Raw genomic sequence first — 26,332 nt, 5'->3', positions numbered from 1 at the left:
TTTAATACTTTTGCTAAAATATGTATAAGACATAGCTAATTGATTAAAACTAAGATTAAAAATTCTCCATCTTAGAACAGGCTGAGCCATGTTAGAAAGACTAATCTAACCAGAGGACACTTCATATTAATTTTCAAATGCACAAGTTTTGTACAAATTCCCTGATATTAAATACATATGTATATAGATGCAATAAATTTTTTAATAAATAAACACATTTACTTTTTTTATGCTTTTTCCATAACTGTGGTTTGAAGCCTTTGTCCTGAAGACAGACGATATTATAGAGCACGTTTAAGCAATTTAGATGAGTCAATAAATACGTTTATCTGTGTTATTTCTTCACCAACCGTCTCAGTAAATGGAGAGTCTACTGTATATTATAAAACACTGTATACATTGAACATGGTAGGTTGAAGCGGTATAAATACGGTATTCAGGAGAGCGTATTAAAGCTATCCATTTACTTCCACTATATAATATAAACTATCTTAATCTCAATTCTATAAAAATGTATAAATAATAACTTAATAACGTTGACTATTTCCTCAAAATGAAATGCAAATAGATCCAGCTTTTGACGGACATAAATATGGATAAAATAACGTTTTAACTAGATAACCTAGAATATCAGCAGCTAGAACGAAGCACCGAGGTTGTTCTACACTCTGCGTACCTCCTGTGGGTAGGCACTGCGAGTAAACCGTACCTGTTCCTGGGACCGTGTCCAGGCGGGCGGCAGGCATACGCACTATTGGGAAGTACTCACTATAAATGTGCTAGTTTACCGCCTGTAAGGAATGATTCGCAATTTATTCGTTCGCTCGACCGACTAACACTAAATTAATCTGATACAATCACAAATTCCCTATTATATTTATTTGGTTTAAAAGGGGGCCAACGCAAGTCGTAAAGCGTTTCTCGTATTAGAGTAATAATTTCTTAATGATCACAATTTCTTTTCTATTTTACGTTACAAAAATTTAGACTCGATAAATTCTCGAACGAAAGCGCACCGCGCTCTTTTGTCTTAGCGTTAACATTAAAGTAATTGGTAATTATATTAGTTATTTATAATATGTATATATCACCTTAGAAGCGAAGGATAATAGTTTGGGTGTGGCGGCGATGGAGAGTAAGCAGGGGGAGCTAGCTGGCGGGCAGGGGGTAGCAGGCGGGAGGGGGCACCCCTACTCCCCCCCCGCCGCTGCCCAGCAGGGAGCCGAAGGAGCTCCGCAATGTATCTTCTATTAGACGGGCTATTTTTTCTCGGTCCGTCTGGAATTTTATTTGACATATTTTTCATCATGGCACAGCATCGAGGACAGAAATTTTATAAAATTGATGAACTTTAATTAATTTGAAAGATTGATTTGTATCTTAGTATTACTTATTGAATTGTCATAATTATTTCACCTTTTAAGGACATTCATAAAAAAATTTGAACATTATGTTGACATAACAATACATACAAGATATAATGTTTCAAAAGTAGTAATGATACACTTGTATTATTTTGTTTTATTACTTAATGCCATTTCATTAAGTTAGTGCTAAAACATTGAAAACACATTTTTTAAAAATAAATATTTGCATTTTTATAATTTACCCAAATATTTCAATTTTGGGGCCATCGTCAACGAGTTGTAAATATCTCACTATTAGAAAATGGAAATTAAGTTGGGGTAGAGTGGGGTTTCGGACCACCGATCCACAGATCACAACCAAAAAAGGAAAAGAAGGTATTTCGTTATGTGAAAGAAGTTATTCTACATAAACAATGAGAAAGAAACAAATGTTAAAATATCAACCTCATGGATAAAACCGAGATGCACGAGCTCTTGGGCAAGCATAGCAGCAGAATCTGAATTGGAAACCAGACAAGTCAGTTGCCTGTTCATTTTGTCATCCATCCGCAGCAAAATTGTCATCTGTATTGCAAAAAAAAAACATTTTTGTAAGTAAACAAATAACAGAGAAAACATGAGTTGCACTTAGTTTTGATTTTTAATAAATCCAGCTTTAAATATGTATATTATTATGGTTTTATATCTCTGCTTTACATATTGCTTTTTGCGAGTATAATAGGCTGCCAGAGAGCTACAGAAATTCAGGAAATATCGTAAAACAAATATAACCTGAGGTGGTATGTGGAAGGTGCCTTAGTGAAGACAATGTTTTACTACAATACAATTATTACCGTAATGCCGTTTCCAATTTAACATACAATTCTAGCTTCTATAACATTCAAGTTTGCTAATGAAAATTCTTGTGGAAGTTGATCAAACCAATCCTGATATATGCCTCCGAAACCTGGACTATGCCGAAAAATTGAGAAAACCATTGTAGTATTTGAGAGAAGGATCCTCAGAGTTGTCTATGGCCCTGCGCAAGAAAACAACCATCGGCGTCGTCGCTACAATAAGGAGCTACATGACATCAACGGAGCGCCCGATGTGATCAGTTCCATCAAGGAGGGGCGCTTGGGATGGGCTGGCCATATAATTAGTATGGACAGAGACGAACCCATAAAACGCCTGACTCTCTCCATGCCACAAGGACGACGAAGACCAGGAAGGCCAAAAATGCTATGGATGGACTGCATCAGTGCGGGTACAATATTGGAAGTGGGGAAATGGAGAGGAAAAGCAGCAGACCGACAATAATGGAGGATACTCCGGGATACAGCCAAGACCCCCCTAGGGCTGTCAAGCTTATGATGATGATGATATTTCAATCCACAAATTTGGAATAACCAGTGATCGATTTTATAGCTTTTGCGACATCTTCTGGCATGGGAAACTATCGCATTCTGAGCGGCCTTTTAAGGCCACATTGAGACATTCTAAGCAGTACGAATCACTCATTACAATGTATGTTGTTATAACTCTCACCATGAGTTCGGGGGTGAGGCCGGGATCCTTGGCACGGACGTTGCACATCATGTGCACCACCCTCCTGGTCTCCACGTCTAGGGGTTCAGGGGTCACTGACTTCACCGACTCCGTAGCCTCGGGAGGAGAGGCGGCCCGTGTAGCTCCTCCACCCCTAGAGCCGCGTCCGTACGCTGTCAGGGGGTATATTCCATACCTAAAATTGTCATCAAATTAATTTTTGTTTCGTCTCATTTATTTTTTTTTTGCACTGCAAAATTTTATAGCACATAACACCCGGGCATGAAAAACATACATTCAATTACTGTGATATTATCAGGAATCATACCTGGAACCCCCTGTCCATATAGAAAATGTCTAAGGTAAATTTATGATATTAATTTATGTCCACCTTTTTCGTAATTTACAATTTACAAAAGTAAGTATGTTTCGAGCATCATTATACAAGCAAAATAAATGGACATCCATTGTAAATTGTAAAACACAATAAGCTTTTTCTTTTGTTTGTTCATCTAATAAAAAATAGTATAGTATGCACAGGTGGGTCCTGACTGAAAATACTGATAGTGCATTTCTATACATTTTGTGAACATCCACTGTACCAGGATTTAGCACGGATCTAACATAAACATGTTTGGAAATTAATATGTACAACCATATTATTCTCCCCTTCATTGTTAGCGAGTGTCTGGTTCTTTGTTTCAACCTTAGAGTAATAATACGCCACTGGCTAAAAGAACCATACGGACAAAAACCATTCAGTAATTATCAACCACGAAGTTAGCTACAGTTTGCGGCAATACAACGGGCCATATGTGCTCAGGTCGAGAATTGCAGGCGCAAACCAAAACCATCCGTTACAGGTTTGTTATTAAACTAAAAACCGAACCAAAATTTTTGAAGGCTTTTGTTCTATGCAGTAGAGCTAAAGGGCTTTCTCTAGCGAATTATTACTCTGAGGTGCCAACAGAACCTTTAATAGGTCCGGCTCTATTAGGTTTAGTATTATTATTACTTATTATATTATAATAAATCTAATATAGTGTAAACAAGCAATATTTGTTTACATTTTTTTTTTTGCACCACAACAGGCCAGGAGGCCTAATTACAGTGGTGAATTACATCACAGAGCACCCAGGGTTGAGAAAAATCACATTTTTAATTTTTGTGTTCTCACCGGGAATCGAACCTGGAACCTTCCGTGCGTGAGTCTAGCGTCTTGACCACTACACCACGGAGGCCGCCGTGTGCATTATTATGTGCAATGACAGCCCGCACATCAGAATGCCAAATCCACTATGGCTTTCATTTGTTATTTGTTCTGTACAACATTGTACATAACTAAATTTTTCAATTCTGGCTAAAAATTCTTACCAATGTTCTGTCAGTATGCATGTTCAAAGTGAGCTTACAAGTGAAAAATCTGCACATGAACCGGCATTGCATCAATTATAATTTTTTTCTTCTCCCACTAACGAATGACAGACTACTACGAAGCAAAGTTTAACTCACCGATGCAACGGTATCACCAAATCTACTATGTTTTAAACAAATTTAAAGTAAAACAAAATATGCTTAGTGATGATTAGCGCATACGTGAGCTGACAAGATAAAAAGGTAGTCCGCTACAGACGACCCCGTTAGAATTTTTAATCCTAGTATTGAATAAAATATACGTATAATCTTTAGATTGATACGATTGATTGATTGACTTGTGCACATACCACCTTTGATAGAATATATAGTTAGACATTATCTAAGCCCTTGAATTGAAGTGTATACTCGGGATAATCCTCTGCCCTTTCTCTTAATGTTCTACAGGATTAAAATTCTTTTTAAATCATTAAAAAGTCTTAAAGTAAAGTAGTTAGCACATTTATCTACTATGTACAAGGTCCCGAGTGAACTTCCAGCAAGGTTGACATAAAATATTTTTTAAATAACATAACATTGCTAGTAAATTGATTTGTAATAATCTTACTTGACATCCTCTACGAACTTCTCCAACTTCTCTGCCTGCTGAAGTTGGGGCAGGTCCTGCGCTGTGAACTCCTTAATTTCTCCCTCCATACACGTCACCGCGAGTGGCCGACCCTCTCCTCCCACAACCTCGTCCGTTATTGTTTCAGAAATGTTAGCTGGAAAATATATATTTTTTAAATTTTAGTAGCCATTTAACCCCTCACATGCAGCTGAAACACACATATATGAATTCGAATCCCCCCCTTTGGTCCGGCTAGGTTAATGATACCTATAATTTTTTTTGTAAAATTCATACCTCGATTTCTCAAAACACATAATAGGGAAATATCACATACTACGAATACCGATAAAAATATATGAAATGGATTTAGAAAAATTAATTGTATTTTCAAAACCAATGGATATTGTAGAGAATTTTTTTCATACATAACTTATCTTAAAAATACTAAAAATCTGTTTCTACAAAAACGCAACATGTTTGTCCTTGATAATTGTGATGTCAAGATTTGTGACGATGTACTTTTTAAAATTAAACTGTCACAAAGTTCAAAATTTACACGAACCGTGACATATTAGGGGCGTGGCTAATGCAAACCATTTATGTGGGAATTACAATTATAAATTTAAAAACTATTTTTTTTCTACTACTAAAACGGTAAAAAAAAAAAAAAATTGTTACTCAACAGTAGTATTTTATAGACCCTTATTAATTAAAAATTGTAAAAAAAAGTGGTATTTCCCTATTCCGAATGAACCTAATTTTAGCTTAAAATTTGTCCTGTTTTCTAAGTTATTATAAATCTGTCATGAAAAACATGTATTTCATACTTATTTAGTATTTCATATAGAATTATGATAAAAAAGATACAACGTCTCGCTCCACAATAGTTATATAAAATATCGTGAATATATGAAACTTAAAAAACATTTTGTTTTGAATTTATAAATAGAATGTATGAGCAGTATGAAATCTCATTGAAAAATATGTACTACTTAAAATAAATGTTTTTAGAAATAAATTTAAGGCTGTAGTCTGATAAAAAGTAATGAAATCATTCATTTTTCCATTTTAAAACGCAGTTCTTTCAAAATTGATCCATTAAAAAAAATCAAATTCGATATAAACAATTATTTTCTAAGGTATTTCTGATAAAAAATATACTTGAAAGTTTTATAATATAACTAAAATATTATAACTTTTCGATCGGCAGATAAAGTCTCTTGAAATTTAAACTAAACTTAGGTACATTGGCACTCATATAAAGATAAAATATTTATAGTACAATTTGTTCTAAAAATTTTATGACACTAGATTAAAATAAAAAAACAATCTAAGCAAAAACTTAAATTATTGATTTTTGAAAAGAAATACAATCATTTCAAATCAGACATATTTTGTGGTATTTTTCATAAATTTTAGGGCCAATTATGCCATTAATAATCTTTTTTTTAAAATAATGGTTCAAACCTTTTTTATGAAAGTTTTTTTCTTCTTTTTATCAATATTTTTGTTATGAATATTGAATTTCAACAGTAGGTTTTCAGCAAAATTAAAATATTAATATTGACCATTCTATGGCATTATAGGTTCACTGCGTACGCTTATAAAAGATTATTAAATGAATATGCAAGAACCGGAAGAAATTTACAATTTAAACACCGTAAAAAAGGCCGTGTGGGGTCGAGAAGATTGATGCATAGGAAATGAGACAAGCGAATGGAGTTGTTGCTCCACATCGCGTAAGAGATGTTAAAATCAGTGCTGCCAAACGAGGAATGTTTCAAATGTTGCCAGTCTGATCTTCCACGGCGTGAAAGTTTTGTATGATTTCCTTATTTTTTATACAACAATTTAAAAAAATGGAAAATAATTACCTGAAGTGTTGACTAGGCAATGGGCTGCTAAAAGCTTTAATGAGTGAACTTCAAACAACAACGGGTGAAACAATAGCTCCCGTGCAGTTGGCCTTTTCTGTGGATCCTTGCTTAAACATCTGAAAGTTGAACAATCGTTGAGTTTTTCATAGCAGTTATTACATTTTTCACTATCGATCATTTTAACATTTCTCTCCAACAATGAGTCACAGTTGACCTAACCATAGTAAATTGACTATTTACTTAAATAATGTACTGGATCAAAAACCAACTTCAACACTTCGTGTTTTTTAACACATCACAATATGCATTATATGTAAAAGGTATTAAAAAGAATGAGGAAGTTCAGTGCTACAGGAAATTGGATAAAAAAATGTTTTCTTATGCCCGGTAAAAATTACAGCATTTAATTGCACAACGAAGTTCCTCAAAAATGTATTAAAAAAATAATAAAAATGAACTACTTTGAACGACGTCACTACTTCTTCCGAATCAACCAATGATAAAGTTTTGTGATAGATAGATAGCCAAACAACCAATCCGCAGAACTCACCGAATAGAATTTGTAACGTCACAGGGTAACTTCAAAATTGCAAAACCTTAAAAAATCATAGCGCTGATACATAAAAATAAAAACTAAAATTGTTTGGCTTAGTTTGATAGTCTATTAATAAATAAACATTTTTTTAAAAAACCACTAAATTTCCTCATTAGAATCCTAATTATTGAAATTGGAGTCAATTTTTGTATCACATCCATGCATAATTTTTAAATAGGTAAAATAAATCATATTGAAATATACATATTAAAAAATTAAACCTACACATGAATTCTACTTTGATGCAAATTTTATAAAGAAGTGTTTCATAAAAAAACTGAATGATTTGAAATTAATTTTATATTCATTCATCATCATCATCAAACTCTCGATCATCTGTTACAGAAAAGTAAGGTTAACAGCCTTACACTTCGGGACAATATAATATTCAGTGTAAAACCATCAAACAAATACATTTTTCACGTATACCCTTCCAGGAATTGAATCCGGGACCCCAAGCATGGTAAGCAAACATACCAAATGCAGACTTTTCTCTCCTCAATATCATTCTTAAGGATTTTTCACCTGAGAGTACCCCATCAAGTTGAAAGTACTCATTCAGAATGCCAGTTCTATTCCACACACACAGATCTGTTTTCATCATCATCAGACATAATTATAAAAATTAATTACCTAAAAATAAAGTCTTTCTGATGAGGATCCTCTAAGGACTCGACAGTTTTGTTGATGTTTTCCTCAGTGACCAAAGAGCCTGTGTCACCGTTTCCTTGGATTTCAAGTGCGGCCATTTCTAGCGCGCACATGCCAAAAGAGAAAATGTCCATCGCCGGAGCTACCAACTGCGCCGCTAAAATCAATCAAAAGATCCATTACAACAATAATTACTACATTTATTATTTATTTAAAAATTATATACAAAAACATAAATATATAAAAATATGCATTTAATGAGATTCCACAATTATTCAAACATAACATAAGTTCTTTTAAAAAATTGACTTGCTGCCAAATTAAAAAAAAAGTTTAAATTGAAAAATAAAACATTTTGGTTGGGAAATCGGTTAGGAGATAGAACTCATTTATAATTTTAATTCAAAAATAGTTATTCTTATTTTATAGGTAAAATTATTTGATTTTTTGCCTTTTTTATTTATTTTTCAGTGTAGTTCAAAATATATACAAATATTAAGTATATTTTTCTATGGATATAGTCATTCAATTGATTCATAAGCACATTCTCAAATGTATTGCTTTATTAACATTAATTTCAAATTGAAATAAATTCACCACTAGACGTTTATAGTTTTTGGTTAAACATATTAGATTTGAATAAGTAGACTTAACAAATCATACACATATCTGTTTTCAAATTATGTTAATTTTTTAATGGGTAAGATTAAAAACAGCGAATGTTTAAGATGTTAATGTCTTAAAAACATTCTACAAATCTGTATTTCAGAAAGCATGAAGTTGGTTATTAATAAATAATGTACATCAAATTTATCCACTCAGTTGGTATTCTAATAGTTTTATCAATTAAAACGGATCATGTTGAATTACATACGTAATGTAAATGAATCTTTTCTGAGTTAATTAAGATGTTTTCAATTCAAAACCATTAGTATATACAAAATATGTTAAAACTTATGCCATGAAGGTATTTTACCTTAAGCATTATTAATTTTTTCTAATCAACATACTCCAAATATTACATTTTCTGTGGCAGTGTCGCTGTGTATGACGGCGGCTGAGGTTTGAGCCCCCTCTACACAACTTGATATACATTTACTAGCACAGTTATCTAGTTGTAAATGGACCCAAAATTGAAATACTCAGAAAACTCGTTTAAGAATAGTTTATTATATTTTATTTATTTATTGAAACCAACACATTCATATAAAATTAAACAATACATACAAAGTACCATAAAATAACTAGACCAATTACAGGTTTAGACGTGAAAAATAATATAAAAAACAAAACATACAGTTCACCAAAGAAATAAATAAAAATATTTATTTAAAAAAAAAACATTTTTAGTTAGTGGAATTTTCTAATAATATCATCATTTCAAGGTGGAACTGCATTTTAATTATAATAAAGGCATTCCATTGTGATTGGTTGGGCATTTAATCGGGATCATAAAACAACGACGAATGTGCGAAAAATGCGACATTGACTTTCTTTTATATTTTATGTTAAAAAGTTACATAAAGGCTTTTTTATCCAGAAAGTATAAAATGGTATACTTTTGTACTTATCGAGTTGTGACAAAGTGTTAAAAAAAAATTAAACCACTCTCTTGTGAAGTTAAAGAAAATCACATGCGTCATTGTTCTACACTCCCGGCGATTTGATTCCAGAATTTGACTAACTTTGAGTAGTAACTATGTTATCAGAATTCATACAATGGTAAAATATTTTTTTGAAACAAGATAAATAATGATTTTACTATACTGCCTTAAAAGAAAAAGTCAAACAGTCAATATGTTATGTGCAATGATTAATTGGTGACTTGTAGGACACTGGGAAATCCCACTCTTGAACCTTTGTACATTTGAAGGCGAATTTAAGCCAAATTGATCAATGTTAATAAGATATTTTTTTTGTGTCGTAAAGCATGTAATATTGAACACTAATGTTTTAATAAAATAGAAGTCTAATAACAGTTATATAAAAAAAACTGGTGGGATTTCTAAATAGTAACTATGTGTGAAGTAATAGTTAATAAGTAAGCCCCAATAAGTAAAACCAGTCTGATGTTGTCGGTCACAATAAAACCCGATCTCTGGTGAAAATACAAATTTAAAAGTGGTCAAAACAAAAAAAAAACACAATTTACTTATTACAATGTTTTCATTTAGTCACATATACAGAATAAATAAATAAAAATGTAAATACATAAAGTGTTAAAAACTGTGAATTTAAACCGATAAAAAATAATACAACAAATACAATGATTGAATACATACTTCCATATTCCGGAGCAATAAAATGCATGTTCTTCATGTTTTCTCTACATGTCTTTACGTGATGGTGAATGGCATCAGGCGCAACTAAAATATTTAAAAGGATTCATTAGAAAGCTTTAACAAATTTTTATTTACTTTACTACACATTATACTAACGAAAATATCTTAAATATATAATCCCGTTAAAAAAAAAAACCTCACTGTCCATGATCACTGTGTTCGGGACGACCGACAAATTGCACATTGAACAAAAGAAATAGTCTTTTCGCCATCTATTATATCGTGCAGAAATTGCACATTGAACTTAAAAAAACTCAGTACTGATTTAGTTTGTCTTCCCAAAAACAGGACAGTGGCATTTTTACTTTGAAACCCCTTAATGAAGAAGTTGCTACAGGAAATTGGTTATAAAAAATGTTTTCTTACACATTTAATTTGATTCAATTTGACCATTTGATTGTACGGCGAAGTTTCTTAAAAACGTATGAAAAAATAATTAAAATGAACTACTTTGAAACATCACAAGTTGTAATAAACAACATAACCGATCAATTATAGCTTTGTTATGTGTTGTGATAAATCTCTGGATTCCAGGTAACCATTTTTATCGACATTCTATGTATTTTGACAACTACAGGTTCTTTTATTAAACGGCAGCACAACTCACCGAAGACAACTTGTGACGTCACGGGCAGATTAATTTTAAAATTACAAAAATCAGAGCGATGATAATACGATGAATATTTTTATTTTATTTCTGCTTAGTTTGAAGTCTTTTGACAAATAAAAGCATTTAGAAGAACCACTGAACTGCCTAATTGAGTTAACATCATATGGATAAATTAGCAGAAAACATTCTTAGTTGACGCTTTCAATACTCAAATTCCGATACTAGTTATTTAAAATAGTTAAATTCCTTCATCGATACAGGCTTATTTAGTAAGAGAGATTATTTAAAAAACAATGTGTTATTAAATAAAAAATAATTTACAATTAATTGCAGAAATCGAATAAAGAGAATCAGCATTAAATTAGTATCTATATTATATAGTAAGATTCTGTATGTGATTCTTGATGCATAGCTTTCATTTGACTAAATATTAATTTATTAAAAAGACTCGTTGATGTAATGATCAGTTAAATTTTTAAAAGAAATAGGGAAGAAGTATAAAACATAGAATCGTGAACTCGTGATAGATGGCAATAAAATAATGCCAAAATATAATGAGGAAGTTAAACCCTATAGGAAATTGGATATAAAAAATGTTTTGTTATTTACGCAGGGTAAAAATTAGAACATTAAATTGTACTGCAAAGCTTCTTGAATTTGCATGAAAGAAGAAAGTTGTGAAAGATATCCAGTTTACAGTATGTCAACGGACCGATTGGCAGAACTGACCGAAAAGAAGCAGAAGAGAACTTGAGACATCACACGCGGAATAGTTTTAGAAATACAAAACTTTTAAAAAACCATAGCACTGATAATAAGATACATAATTTTTTTTTTTTTTAATTTTGGCTTAGTTTAATGGTCTATTGACAAATAAAAAAAATATGAAAAAACCACTGAACTTCCTCATTATATTATAAAAAAATATTATAAAGAATTGATAAAATAAAGAACTGAACACTTAGTAACAGTCGATAGAAAAATATTGTGCTGATTGTAAATAATAATTCATCAATTTCATCAGCTGTTGGTTAAACAATCATTGACATAACACATCAATAAGCGTAAATACAGATTTGAATTATTACGCTAGAAAATTATAAATTATAAAATATATTACCAGATCCAATTTTGACGAGACCATTATGCTGAATAAATATTGTATCACATGTTAAATTCCCGTGGATTATGGGAGTTGAACAGGAATGCAAGTAACTGAAAATAAAACAATATTAGTCAATATTTAAAGCGCTATATAAATTACTTGAATGGGTTGTGGTCCCGTAAATTATAAGAACGCAAATTTTAATTTTAAAGTACTTAAAACGTTAGACACTAATCTTTTTTAAAAACCTAAAAAGCTAACAGTAGCATTTTCACTAGAGTTAGATTGCTACAGTATAATAAAAGTTGGTAATCTGTAACGGAATTTAATCAAGTTTAATTATTATGCTTAGTAATAATGCAGAAAATAAATGCAAAGTAATGTGCTCACCTTAAAGCTGATAATATTTGTGTACACCACCTTTTCCAGGCTGGAAGAGGTAACCTTTTTACATTGCGTTTTGTTCTCTTTAGAAATTGTTTTAGTGAACCACATGACATATACTCCGTGATGAATATAACCTGAAACACAAATTTCAAATTATAAGTATTAATACAAAAACATTTTTTGCAAATGATGATTCCTTTATACAAATTTTGTAGGCTACAAATGAAACAGAGAAATTTAGAAAAATGTTTTCATTATTACGCGATATTTATTTTGTGACGAAATTGATTTCATTTTTCAGTATTTGTAGCAAAAACCCTTTTATGTTTTCTTTATAAGAAAAGATAAAATAATGTCATTATTTTTACTGAAAACCATAGCTTCCGCCTTGACTAAATGTCAATAAAAAGAGACAAATGCAAATGGATTCCTGACTTGTTAGTAAAAAAAAGAGATACGTAAAAACTAGTATTTTTGATTAATTTAAGTAGAACAAACCACAGGGACGACCTTACAGAGAGTACCTTAACTAAATTAAAGGAAATAATATAACTATACATTATATAGCCAGTTAAAAGGACTCGATAAGGACGGAGATAAATGGAGCAGGAAATTGGAGTTATGTGCTGCAAACTTATCCCGGGAATTGAAACCAGAAGAAGTGGAGAAATGTGCAGAGACTTACACGAGGTTTGTCATTATGTGTGTCCGTCCAGTAGCGGTGGAATTTGACAATGTTAGGGTGCTCTAGCTGCGTGAGGTTGTCGAAGACCTGCTGGATCTTGTCCTCCTGCGCCTTGAAGTTCTTCCTCTCCGAGAACTGAACCTCGTTCCACACTACCTCCACCCCCTCCTCCGTGTCCATGGCGAGGTGGGAGCCATCGATGCCGGGCACATCTCGCTGGTCCACCTGGAAATAAAAATGAGAAATTAATACCCTGAAGGAAAATTCTGCTTTCTAAATAATGATAGAAAAAGTAAGAAGCAAGGTTACCGGGTCAACAAAATTATTTTCTACTTCGAAAAATCAAATTATAAATATATCATTTATTGAATCGGTGGCCTTAACTTTGTGGAATAACACAATTAAATGTATTGAAGTACTTTGTTTTTAGAACACTTGAATTTATTTTGAAACACTACTACCTAGTTTCCATCCACAGGCGTAAGATACACAGAAAGATGCAGAGAAATGAAAAATATTTTAAAAAAACTAGATTATTCATTCCGATATATTTATAAATATATTTTTACATTATAAACAATAATTAATAAATAAAATAATGAATCCTCACTGGGGTTACCTGTGCTGAGGATACTTTTTTTATTATTTTTTTATGTGTGAGAATATACAAAGAAGACTCAATATACAGAAAGAAATAACAAAATGTTAAGACAGTTTTAAATACTACGTATTTATGTTTAGTTTATAACTACACATGTACACGGAAAGATCCGTGCATTCTGAAATTATCAGTGCTTAAAATTAAAATTCAAGTGATCTTAAAATAAAGCGTTTAATTATATATATTTAAACTCTATATTTTAATATATGGAAACTTTACTGGTCCATGCTATTATTTTTAATGAATATAATTTCAGTACATATATTTTAAGCCTACAGCTTAAATAACCCACTGCATGTTTCCTAAATATTATTTTTTAAATACTCATATTTAAAGTTAAAGGACAAACATTGTAGGACAAAACATTGTTCCAAGACATTGTCACCGAGATAGACGGGCAGGCTATCTCCGTAGAATAATGATTAACCCCACCACCGCGCGCGGCCGCGTTGCCCTCGTGGAAACGCGCACGCCGAGGACCTTCAATAGCGATTTGCTCGACGAGGGCGCGTCGCTCCCGCATATTTTTTCTAACGAAAATGGAGGCAGGAAAAATATTTTTTACTATTTAGTCCGTTTTTTAACAATTCCAATACATCATGGGTATAAAATAAATAGTATTTTTCGGGAACTCGCTCGTAATAAACGACGTCGAGTATTCATTTTGCACACAACAACGGCCAAATTTTCGTATAGTCCTAGCGTTCTGTCCTGCGTGGTCGAGGCTATTCACGGAGCTGGGACAAGACAATATTGCCATATCTATTGTATTGTAAACGATACTTTAAGATGACGATTTTTTGAATGAGTATAATAATAACACTAAAGATAATCATAACAGTCAAGAAAATTGGAGTTCGAACCGTCAGTAGGGTCGCAGTGAGTCACATCTTGCTGGAGGGTGTGATTCTATAAAATGCTGCGAACGCCCAGTTGCATTCCACCGGCAACACTACTGACTAGTCCAACTCGTTAACGTCCACGTCGCGAATGAGATCACACTCATAACGGTGTGCAGCATCACAGCAGATAACGAGGATGAAAGGCGAGTTTCTGGAGCCTCCAATCAAGAACTAACCAGCTGAGGGAAGGTAACTGCGACGGAAAAATCCACCAAAGAAGGCAACGGGAAACCACTCTAGTTATCTTTACCCAGGAATCACTATGGCGAGTACCTCCAATCAGCAATAGTCCTGACTGCGGAGAAGCGCAGGACCGAGATGCTTTCGCTGTAGTGACCACCAACGTCGGGGGGGACCTAATAAGGCACCGCAAGAAGAAGAATAACGTAATAAATTTAAATAGGATTTAAAAAAAAAGAGAGAATAAAAATATTTACGCATTTGCATTATGACCTATAGTTATTATTGTTGTCGCTAAGGCGAATCTTCCGCAATCTGGTAGCCTTCCCTATGTCTTTCAGAGTATCTTCTAACGATACTGGCGGTCAACCTATGACAATAACCGAACGCATGCGAATTCATGGAAAAGCCAAAAAAATCCAAGAGTCTGGAAAAGCGGAAATCGAGCCAACTGAATAGTTTTAGAGTTTAGAGCTTAGACTATACAAGATGCACATTCCGCGTGAGTGGAAAGAAAATTGGAGAAACATGTTGATGCTACTAAAATTAAATTTGGCTAAAATACGATTTTTACGGAATATTGACCGTGCCACAGTGATATACATCAGTTCGCACTTATTTTGTTAACTTGTCGCTCTGGGTAATGCCTTACAGATGCTATAAAGAGTGACGATGATTATCTTAACGGATACTTAATTAAATTTGGCTAAAATATGTTTAAAAACACAAGGAATGTACTGGAATATTGTTCGTATTAAAAAGCCAGTGATATACATCAGTTCGCACTTATTTTGTTAACTTGTCGCTCTGGGTAATGCCTTACAGATGCTATAAAGGGTGACGATGATTATTTTAACGGTTGCTTCCTCCGATATTGTGAGATCAAAGTTCAGTTTCAAGACCGGCAATTATACAGGAAACGAACAACTTTAAAGAAAACAAACAAATGAAAAAAGCACAAAAAATGCATGAAACCACAGGTAAGCACTGAGTATTAAATAAAATAGCTGTATTTTTAAATAGAATTCGTTTTTTGAGTCGTAATATAAGACATTACTTTAATAAAAAATAAAAATATATCATAATACACACACATGTCATATAAGTACCTGTGATATCAAGACGCGCGACGCGACATCAAAAACGCCTTTTTTTTGTTTTGGTTCGCGATAAATCCCTAATTGCGTAAAAAAATAGAAGAAAAAAGCATGTTTAAAATTTGATCTAACATTAATCTATTTACGCATATTCAAAGCAGCTAAAAAAATCTGCGTTTTTGTACGAATTCATGTAAAGTTGTTATGTAGATGTAAATGATTGTGAATATGTATGTATTACGGAATATTATTCAGTTTACTAGGTAAATCGATTAAAATGAGTCAAGAAATTAATTTTCCTATTTTAATCAATCTTTTTAAAACTTGGAACCATAGAATTAAGAATAGTCCAGAAACCGCATACGCACATCAAACAAAAGGCGACTCAACTACTCATAAATGAGTAGGTTTACGTTTTGACCGATTAGTTTCTTTGTAGATGTCGCTCAGTACGCAACTCCTGATTCGAATTTAACCATGCCGTGTTGTGTCCTTTTAAGGTGTAGAAATACTGCTAGGATCTTAAAGAAACAGGATGCAATCACATTTCATGAGTAATCATCAAATGAATGTGTTTGTCACAAATGCATTACATAAAAATCGAATTATTTTTCCATCTGTCGAAGAAACAAAATGGAAATTTCGTTAGTGTTGCCAGGGTAGTAAAAAAATTAACCCTACTTTGATCATATAATAAGAGAAATAATTAAAATTGAACCTCGGATTTAACAACGCCGTGGAGGACATTATCTTTAAAACATAAAATATTATTTAACATGATATAAAAATAACCGTTTTATGTAAAATAAAAGTTGTTTTATATTTTAAGTTCAAAGTTCATTAATTCAATTACTCTTAATAAATGACCCTTTACTTATCTACTCTGTTGTGTCAATCAATGTTTCCGCGTGCACAATAAAATTTTAGAAAAATTAACATTTTTTTTTTTTTTTTGCCTTACATGTGTGTTATGGTTATATTCTTCGCGATCTGGCAATATTACTCGGTGACTTCAAGTATGCGCGCGGCGAAAGTGCGTCTAAGTGGGGGAATTATTGGACGCAGTCCGATGTATTCAAATATGATTCTACGCTCCTTCTGGATTATTCTTAATTCTATGCTTGGAACTACTCAAAATATTAAAAAGGATAAACAAATATAATAATGCATACTTTTATTTAAAATCAAGTTTTTTAGTGAAAATTCTTAGTAAAGATTCATTGTAATTTATTGTAGAAATGAAAGCCGATTTTAAATTCTGTATCCTCGCTGTTTTGTATTTTTTTTTTTTAATAAATATTTGCGTTCTTATGATTTACCCAAATATTAATTTTGAGAGCCATTCTCAACGAGTTGTAAATAACTCACTATTAGAAAATGGAATCAAGTTGGGGTAGAGTGGGATTCGAACGACGGACCTTTGGGCCGTGAGTCCGAGAGACTAGCCACGGGACCACAACCTGATCTTTAATTTTATAATAAACCAGCCTCGTAGATGTCGTAGAAAGCGATGAAACCGATCACCGGTTATTCAAAATTTGTGGATTTAGATATCACTCGTCTTTTATTTCTATGGTAGAATACTTTTTCGTTTCGCAATACAAATTTGAAGTAATTCAGACACTTGGTCCAGTATTCCTCAATCGTAAAAGATAAATAAGAACACGATTGCAACTAATGCAAGTTTACATTTATGTCGGTGGAAGGAGTCAGTCGCACTACAGAAGTAACGAATTTCGTGATATATGGGCTTTCTAAATAAATGACCAACTATGCGAACACTTCCCCACCCACATTCCGGCTTTTAATGGACTAATTATACATATTACAGAAGTATTCATGTCGAATGTACGAAATCCATTCGCATGATGAATTGAAATCGGACAGAGAATTTCGCGTTTGAAATGTGATAAAAGAAAAATAGGAAATATATCTAACAATAACTCAATGTCGCGTACGAGACGATGAGCGACATGAACCTCCTTCCAACTCCCGAGTAGCATATTATAGTAGAGCAAGGTCACGAGAGAAAAATATTATTCGAGGCGTAAAATGTTATATTTCGAATATGTTTTACTGGCTAAAAATGCAAATAGCGAAGCGAAAAGAACGAACGATTAACGAAAAAAAAATCAATTCAAAATATAGTAATCCTTGATCTCTGAGCCATAATCAATCAAACAATTTAAGTAAACTTACATTTATTTATAGAGCATCGAATCAACGGTTCTGTTAAATAAGCGCTTTTTTTTCACAAACTTATAAAATTGGTATTCAAGTAAAAAATGTAAGCAAGTGCCATTCTTGGACGATTCCGAATTCGGATTCAAGCGAATGCGCTAGGCGCTAGATCTAAGGCTCCCAAACTTCGTTCGCCAAACCACCCACTTTTTAAATAATTTTTTTCAAGGAATAACCCGCTAAGCCTCTATTTTGAGGCTTGTCAGCAGGTGGAATAGAGGGGATATGGAAGGAGGTGATCACCCAGACCAAGTGAGAAAAAAATCTTTCTTGGATTTTTTTCTTACAACTGGCGGGAATCGAACCGGCAACGCCAGTTTCACAGTTGGCCAGCTGCGCCACGGCGCCTGTCTTGTTTGAGAAGGAAAAGTTTTTTAGAGCCCCCTAAATTTTGAAAACATACCATATGTTGCGCATCTTAGAAACAGCTATCGAAATTATTATTTTTAAACATGCCATAGCCTATTTCTGAATTCAAACTTTCATTTCAAAGGAGCATTTTTAACGAGACTAATTAAAACGCATTCATGTTAATTATGATTGAAACACAGATTTTTAAAACTTATCCGATGTGAATGATGAATCTGACGCAATTTAACGAATTCGCCAATATCAGGCTTGAATTTACTTAAAAATAGCCATAAATCGCCGCGTTCAATAACATGTAGCCAATTTTTGTCTAAAAATCCCGTGATAAATAACAAAAACAGAGTAGGAATAAGAACGAAATTAATTTTAGTCTAAAATATCCGAAAAACGTTAGCTTTTTTATAAACCAGTCATCGCCCCCTAGAACCGCCTCAACGCCCCCCCTGAAGGCCTTCAGCGCCCCGAAGAGGCGTTATCGTCCATTTTGAGAAAGACTGCGCTAAATTGTCAATAAATAATAGTAAAACTAAAGCAAGGAGTTCGAGCGTATCTTAATTAAGAACAATGAAAATTTTCAACAATCTACAAAAAAACATTAATCACCCTAACAGACATATTTCAATTTTATTTATTTAAGAAGAATACAATGCCACACACGCGCCTTTCTATAACTACCCAACTCGTGTCAGCGCAGTTGAAATACTATTATTAATGACCTAGTAAAATCTTTTCTTTCTCCGTTACGATTAGGATCATAGTTTAATGGGTGAGCAAATCTGATAAATTCTGATACAGAAATGGGTCAAACAATGTTTCTGCGAAGCTCAAGAGCTAATGTTTATTGGAGTGTAGACTGGTAAGGATATTTTCGCGAGTTGTGTGACTTAAATTATCAGTGTGGCCACTGCGTGGCGCGGGTGTAGCTTTGTCCTGTTTATATGACAACATTACTACTTTTTAAACATTTCAGCATCTAAGTCGTTATATACAAGATATACACAGCAAAAATATTACGTAGTAATACAAATACAAAACAGTCTGATAATTAATTAGTCAAAATAGACCGCGATATTTTAAACACAACTGACAAACGGAGACGCCTGATAATTAGTACTAATTATCTCGATATTCATCGTGTCTGCGTGCATGATTTAAATGTAATTATAATGTACTTCAGCACACGTAGTGAATAATAAGAACAATCAACCACATATATCAAATATATCAAAATATAATAAATATGTGGTTAATTGTTCTTATTATATATATACAGGTTGTTCTTTAAACTCTGTCACATCCGAAACCACGATGATAAGTATGGACAAAAAGACATATTAGCATATTAAAAAAAATATTTAGATCAAAGAAATTTTTTTTAAATAAAATATTTTAAAAAACAAATGGTTGCTTACTTCTGCAGGCTCCCGCCTCCCTCCTCGTTTCTCCCCTGCAGAAGTAAGCAACTATTATTTTATTTTTTAAATTTTATTCGTTCCAAAAAAATATTTTAATGTGTCAATATGTCTTCTTGCTCATACTGATTATTGTGGTTTCGGATGTGACAGGGTTTAATGAACAGCCTGTATATATATATATATATACATATTTATAATTAATAATAAAATTGTGATTATGTGTTATAAAAATACTCGGAAATTAGCCAAATATAAAAAAACCTCAAAATGTGTAATCTTCTTTGAACTAGATGTATTCCGACAACAAATGCCATCACCAAATAACATGTTTTTATCTTTTCCGAGTAAAACATTAATTAACATGACGCGTGACCTTCGTTTTATAAGCCTCGTGAGTAAATTTACATTAATTCGCGAGTTTATTTGTTTAGCTAGAGCAACGTAAATATTCGAGTAAAAGTTGGCATCACGAAAGAGGGAATGCGGCCAAATATTCCCGACTTTTTATCGGTCGTTTGAAAAGTCTTAGCGCCATTCTCGAGGCGAGGAAGGAGGTCCGCTGGGGGAGCTGCGCTGCGCTGTACTACTCGCCACCACAAAATACAGTGTTCACACTGTGTACTGCCAACACAAACAGTACGGACACGGTGCATAGTACTCGTACTATACCCACGGGCTTCTTCGCGGGGCACAATCTGCGCGATTGGTTTGCTTCATGCATGGCCGGTATCCTCCGCTTGTCTCTTCAACTCGGCGTACCCGATACAACGCATTACGGAGATAATCAGGGCCGCGATTATGAACGGCTATCTTCGTCGGTATAAACTAACATCTCATTTTTTTGTAAACATATTCTAATTTTCATATGGAAAACTTAATTTTACTTTGTAGATAAAATTGAAGATACATTTTAACTTCCCCTCAGAATACGTACTCAGGGGCCCCGATTACGATGGAAAGTTAACATTTATCTTCAATTTTATCTACAAAGTAAAATTAAGTTTTCTGTATGAAAAGCAGAATATGCATACAATTTTTTCTTCTAACATGTTCAATTATAGATTACCGACGAAGATATTTTCAATGTTCATGCAAATATACTCATCTTGTACACAAATATCGGTATTTCTTTATAGACAGTCAAAGATAACTCTGCTAACGTCCCATTGTAATCGGGGCCCTGGTTCATGTAGCTTAAACGGGGTCGTCATCTGTAATCTGTGCCTTCGCACATGCCCTCCGCAATCGTAAGAAGCAGGCCTGGGTGTCTTATGTTATGGCCTGCCCACAGGCTACTAAATCATAATTATTTGTTGAATACTCGTGCCTTCAAAATATGGGTATTTAGTTTTCTAATTACCTGCCTAACTAGGTAGGCATGTATTAAAGCGAGAATCTCACTATTTTTATTAGAAATTATTCGATAAGATAGCATAGCATTTCAGAGATCATGTCTTCTACTATCTGCTCCGGTAGATTTATTACTGATGTACTAAATGTGGATTTTACATAAGCGTATTATTATAAATCATGGCCCAGTTAGTGACCATTGTTTATTTGGAACTTTTTTACATTAAATCAAATGCCTTTATTTAGAAAAATAAAACAAGAAAATGTTACAACTCATCTCGTGAATGGTCGTCACACTCCAAAACAGATTGCTGAAAATTCTATTATAATTTCACAGAAAATAAACAACAAAGATTATGTATAAGTAGTTGGGAGATTTTAGAGAGTTCGCAAAATTCAAATAACAATACAATTCCGAATGTCTTAAACTCATCATCCTCGCCATTTCCTTTCCGCACCTAATGGTGCATAGGGCACTACATTGGTACACCAATCGCAGCGTATCTAGTGTTTATTCAATAACAGCCATTTATCGATATTATTCCTGGCCGATTACCTTTCTTTCGCATCCTTCCCTTGACCTATCCTTATGGTGCCTACCTGACATCAAGATAGAAGAAATTCAAAATTGGAAGATTTTTATTTGGAACAAAACACAACATTTTTGACATAACATCACATTGCATAAAAGTTCTTGAATCGTCGCGCGTCGTTCTATAGTTATCATAAATAGTTACATATATCAAAGTGCATTTCATCATTCAGTGCCCGAAATTCAAGAACATTCACATCATATCAAAGGTAGGTGTCCATTTCATGTACCTATCCTTTATTTAAATACTCTTAACCTCTTACAAAACTTAATGAAATTCGTTTTTCCATTACAGTCCGCCTTTCCGTTAACACAAAGGTAAGATGATCACAATTACAATCTTAACGCTTCAGGTACCAGTCCAGGGACTAAATTATTCTAGTGTAAAAGCGCCCTTTTAAATAAATATTTCATGTCAACCATGCCGGGAATCAAACCCGAGATTTCTTCCATGGTAGGCAAATGCGCCGACCATTACACCACGAGGCCGACTTCTTAAACTATGACAATAAATTTAATATGCTACTTGAGGGGTTTAAATGCAAACCTGCCACTGTGCATGAGCACTATTTATGAGATGATCAACAAAACCAGTAGCCAATTTTATTTATTTATTTTATTAAATACGGCCTAAGCCAATTACAACAGTTACATAAAGAAATATAAATGCAAGAAACTGAACAAAAACAACAAAAAACTATTTAGCAAAGACAAACAAGGGCAAAACAATAATAGTATACAATATATTTTAAAAAAACGAAAGATCAAAAACTTTCAGCTAAACCATGCCAATCCAACTTCATCCCACACTGTTTAGTCGCGAAGAGATCTACGAAAAGCCGGAAGATCTATCCCAAAAAATTAAAAGTCGTGTGATGAATTGACTAATCTACACATTCTGGACATTGGGGCATAAAAACCAAAGTTGCTCTTAGAAGATTTTATAAATAGCAGATTTTGACTTCTGGTGACACGGTTGGGAACATGAAAAGAAATTGATTGCAACAGAGATGGGACATCACTTAAAGCATTAAGTATTTTGAAAATGCATATAAGGTCCATCTCAGTTCTACGTCTCTCCAATGAAGACAGATTAAGAGATTGCTCGATTTCAAAATAAGAATAATTACCCCTTTGTAATCCGAGTAACCATGCCACTTTTCTTAAAAAACGGTGTTGGACAGACTCGATATGGTCAATATGAGTCCTGTAGAATGGAGACCAAATAGTAGAATTTGTTGCAAATGAGCATTTGTTTTAAGTTCAATATGCACATTTAACTTTAAATGAATAGTCTTTTCGCTATCTGTTATACCACGCACAAGTTACACGTTGAACTTAAAAGGAATAGTATTTTTGCTGTTGGTTTAGTAGGTCTTCCGAACTAAACTACACCGAATATAATTTAATTTTTTCAAAAAACCTTCGATAATTTATTAAAACTCTTAAGGTAATGAAAAGTTTTTAAAACTATTTTAGTTTTGAAAGTTTTTAAAAATTTATTAAAACTAAAGTTAACGAAATTTAAAAAAAATAAAAACCAACAAAATACCGAAAGTATTAATAATGCAAAACAATTTTTTTTTTAAACTCTGCCTCTTAGAGGATTACTGTGGCTTTGCATCATTTTAGAACAATTTAATAGTAATACATTCAAAATTTCTCTCAAACATAACCATAATACACGCTTCACGTATAATGATGGTTTGGTAGTACCAAAAGTATGTAACAAGTATGGTAATAAAACTCTCAAATATTTAGTACCTAGCATTTTTAATTTATTGCCGAAAGAACTTAAATTTAACTCACATTGTAACAAGAGAAAAATAAGAGAGTGGCTACTCTATCAAAAGTTTATATATGTATAGTAGCTTATGTGTAAATATTTAATTTTTGTATGTGTTCTTGTATTTCAAAAAAGAAAAAGAAAATATTTGTATTATTATTTGTATATACATGTATATTCTGATCTTTCCGGCTATTAATTATATCGGTTATTCATTGTTTTTATAAAAATAGATAATATTATATAAGTAAGTTTAAATATAATCTCCACTAACAAGCTACAGAAAGTGGCTTGGTGGGATTTTAGTTTTAGTAAAAATATGAAATTTGAAAACTGTAAAAATGTATAATTATATTTATTAAAAAAATATAAAAAAATGGATACGAAAAATGTAAAAATGCGAATCAGAAATGATAAACCCATTATCGAATACCGAGAACTTGCAATTATTATGTAAAATGTGGAGAAATGGGACGGCGAAGATATTGGAAAGGTGCGGACGTGACAGGGAACACGAATACGAGTATTTCGGGGGACCCTAAACGCATTCTTTATTCCTATCACAGACTATATTACTACGAATATAATGCGTACAAATGCACGCGTAACGTGGCTGTCTGCTGTCTGCTGTCTTCTGTCTTCTCCGTCACCAATACGAGAAACAGGGTAGAGCAAATAATAATACCCTTATTTCGTCGTCTCCTTCGATGTTCTCCATCTCTGTTGTTTTTTCTTAATCTTAATAACTCCCTAGGAGGGTTGAATCCAGTATTTGTCTACAAACATTTGGACAAACTCAAAATATTGTAACCATTAAAAAACATTGATAAAATGAATGATTAATTTGTTACACAAATTAATGTAATGCTCAAATAGATGATGATTGTCAGTTTTTTTGGTTTTTATATAAATATGTTTTATAACGATTAGTGTTTTTCTGTTAAATAACTATTTTTATTTCAGAATAAGATAAGAATGAAAATTAAAATAATGAATTTTATTTTACTCTCGCTTTTGGCTCTTCGCGGACGACAACAAAATTCTCAAAATAATTCAAACTTTACAAGACTGTTTTCTTCTTCAATCAGACATTAACTCGTTTAACCAATGGTGTAAAGTCAATAAATTAGAACTAAATATTAAAAAAATGCAAAATAATGTCATTTCATAGAACAAAACAACATTTCCTTCGAGTACCTAATAGAAAACTCCAAAATTGATGTAGTTTAATCCATCCGAGATTTAGAAGTTGTTTTGGACTTTAAACTGACATACAATGAGCATATAGATAATACAGTAAATAAATCACTGAAATTACTTGGCTTCATTAACAGAATATCCCCTGATTTTACTAATGTCCGTACAATCAAAACTCTGTATTGCTTAACTTTTCGCCCTCTTCTAGAATATGCCTCAGTGGTCTGGTCTCCATTCTATGTCAATCGCATAAATCATATTGAATCAGTTCTACATCGCTTGCTTCAAAAAGTAACGTGGATGCTTGGACTAGAGAGAGGTAATTATTCTTATGCTGATATAGAGTCAATGTTAAATATTTCTAGTCAATAAAAATGTACAACTAATATTGATTCCATATATATGTTCGGTATACTAAATAGTATGATGTTCCATCATTACTGGGACAAGTAAAATTCAATATTCCGACTTGTAGGTTGAGAAACAATGAAGTACAGTTCATCGATCAGCATAGAACAAACTATGGCCTTAATTCTCCAATGACCCGTCTTTGTCGAAATGTTAACACTCAAGACAAGATCTGGACTTTTTTGGTTTAAGTTTACAACGATTTAAACGAGCACTAAATAAATAGTCCAGATCTTGTTTCGATGTCCCTTATATTTGTTAATGCTTATTTTCCTTTTTTAAAAATGTTTTTAACTATTATATTGTAATATTTAAACCTTAGAGTAAATACAGATGTATATACTCTAAGATTTAAACCCTATAAATTGTATACATGGACAATGTCCTTTAACAAATACTCGTATAAGGCAAAATTGTACTTTTACAAAACTAATAATTATAAACATGTCTATTATTAATTGAATCGGCATTCACTTCGGAACACTTCATTATAAATTAATACGATATTTTTTCATAGCACAATTATAATTTTTTAGGTCCCGACTTGTTAGAAAATTCCGTGTTAAGTCGGGACTCTTCTATATATAAATCAAAACACGACAAAATCAAGAAAGGAGCTCTGCGCTGGTTTGGACATGTAGAGCGAATGGACAGCGAAAGAACGGCTAAGAATATTTACAATGCAAATGTTGATGGACGCAGAAATAGAAGAAGACCGAGAAAGACATGGCATGACCAAATCCAACAAATACTTGAAGATGGACATCTCAAAAGTCGGAATAATCGGCGCGCGTGCATGAGAAGATGTATGAATGTAGTGGAAGCGATATCTGTATGCAAAGATAGAGTGGCGTTCTATTCTCTGCCTACCGCTACTAACTAAATATTATGTTGTAAGCCAAGTTGTATTAGTAACATTACAGATTACGCAGGAATAACAGTAAAAGTAATAAAACAGTAAAAAATATAAAAATCCTGCAAAAGGAAATCAAGTGGAGATTAGT

General features: G+C 32.8%; 1 protein-coding gene across 2 annotated transcripts in view; it reads right to left on the bottom strand.

Annotated features, from left to right (window-relative positions):
• Window positions 1-245: 245 nt before the first annotated feature.
• Madm (MLF1-adaptor molecule) overlaps window positions 246-26,332 on the bottom strand; it is a 97,066-nt gene continuing 70,979 nt past the window's right edge. Inside the window, exons 2-12 of one of the 2 annotated variants that reach the window (XR_015823751.1) lie at window positions 13,131-13,355; window positions 12,449-12,579; window positions 12,074-12,168; window positions 10,284-10,367; window positions 7,984-8,158; window positions 6,753-6,871; window positions 4,876-5,032; window positions 2,895-3,090; window positions 1,812-1,931; window positions 1,092-1,278; window positions 654-791 (exon numbers count right to left, since the gene is read on the bottom strand). Coding sequence is in view for 1 of the 2 variants with exons in the window: in XM_088234354.1 (XP_088090480.1) it covers window positions 1,150-1,278; window positions 1,812-1,931; window positions 2,895-3,090; window positions 4,876-5,032; window positions 6,753-6,871; window positions 7,984-8,158; window positions 10,284-10,367; window positions 12,074-12,168; window positions 12,449-12,579; window positions 13,131-13,355 (1,431 nt within the window). In the remaining variant the exon portion in view is untranslated. Of the gene's footprint in view, window positions 1,279-1,811; window positions 1,932-2,894; window positions 3,091-4,875; window positions 5,033-6,752; window positions 6,872-7,983; window positions 8,159-10,283; window positions 10,368-12,073; window positions 12,169-12,448; window positions 12,580-13,130; window positions 13,356-26,332 lie in introns of both variants that reach the window. The other variant, XM_088234354.1, reaches the window with a different exon arrangement.

The sequence above is a fragment of the Micrasema longulum genome, unplaced genomic scaffold (assembly GCF_059751315.1).
Source record: "Micrasema longulum isolate JH-2025_06_02 unplaced genomic scaffold, ASM5975131v1 h1tg001231l, whole genome shotgun sequence".
Lineage (NCBI taxonomy): Eukaryota > Metazoa > Arthropoda > Insecta > Trichoptera > Brachycentridae > Micrasema > Micrasema longulum.
This window is presented reverse-complemented; position numbering and strand designations above follow the sequence as displayed.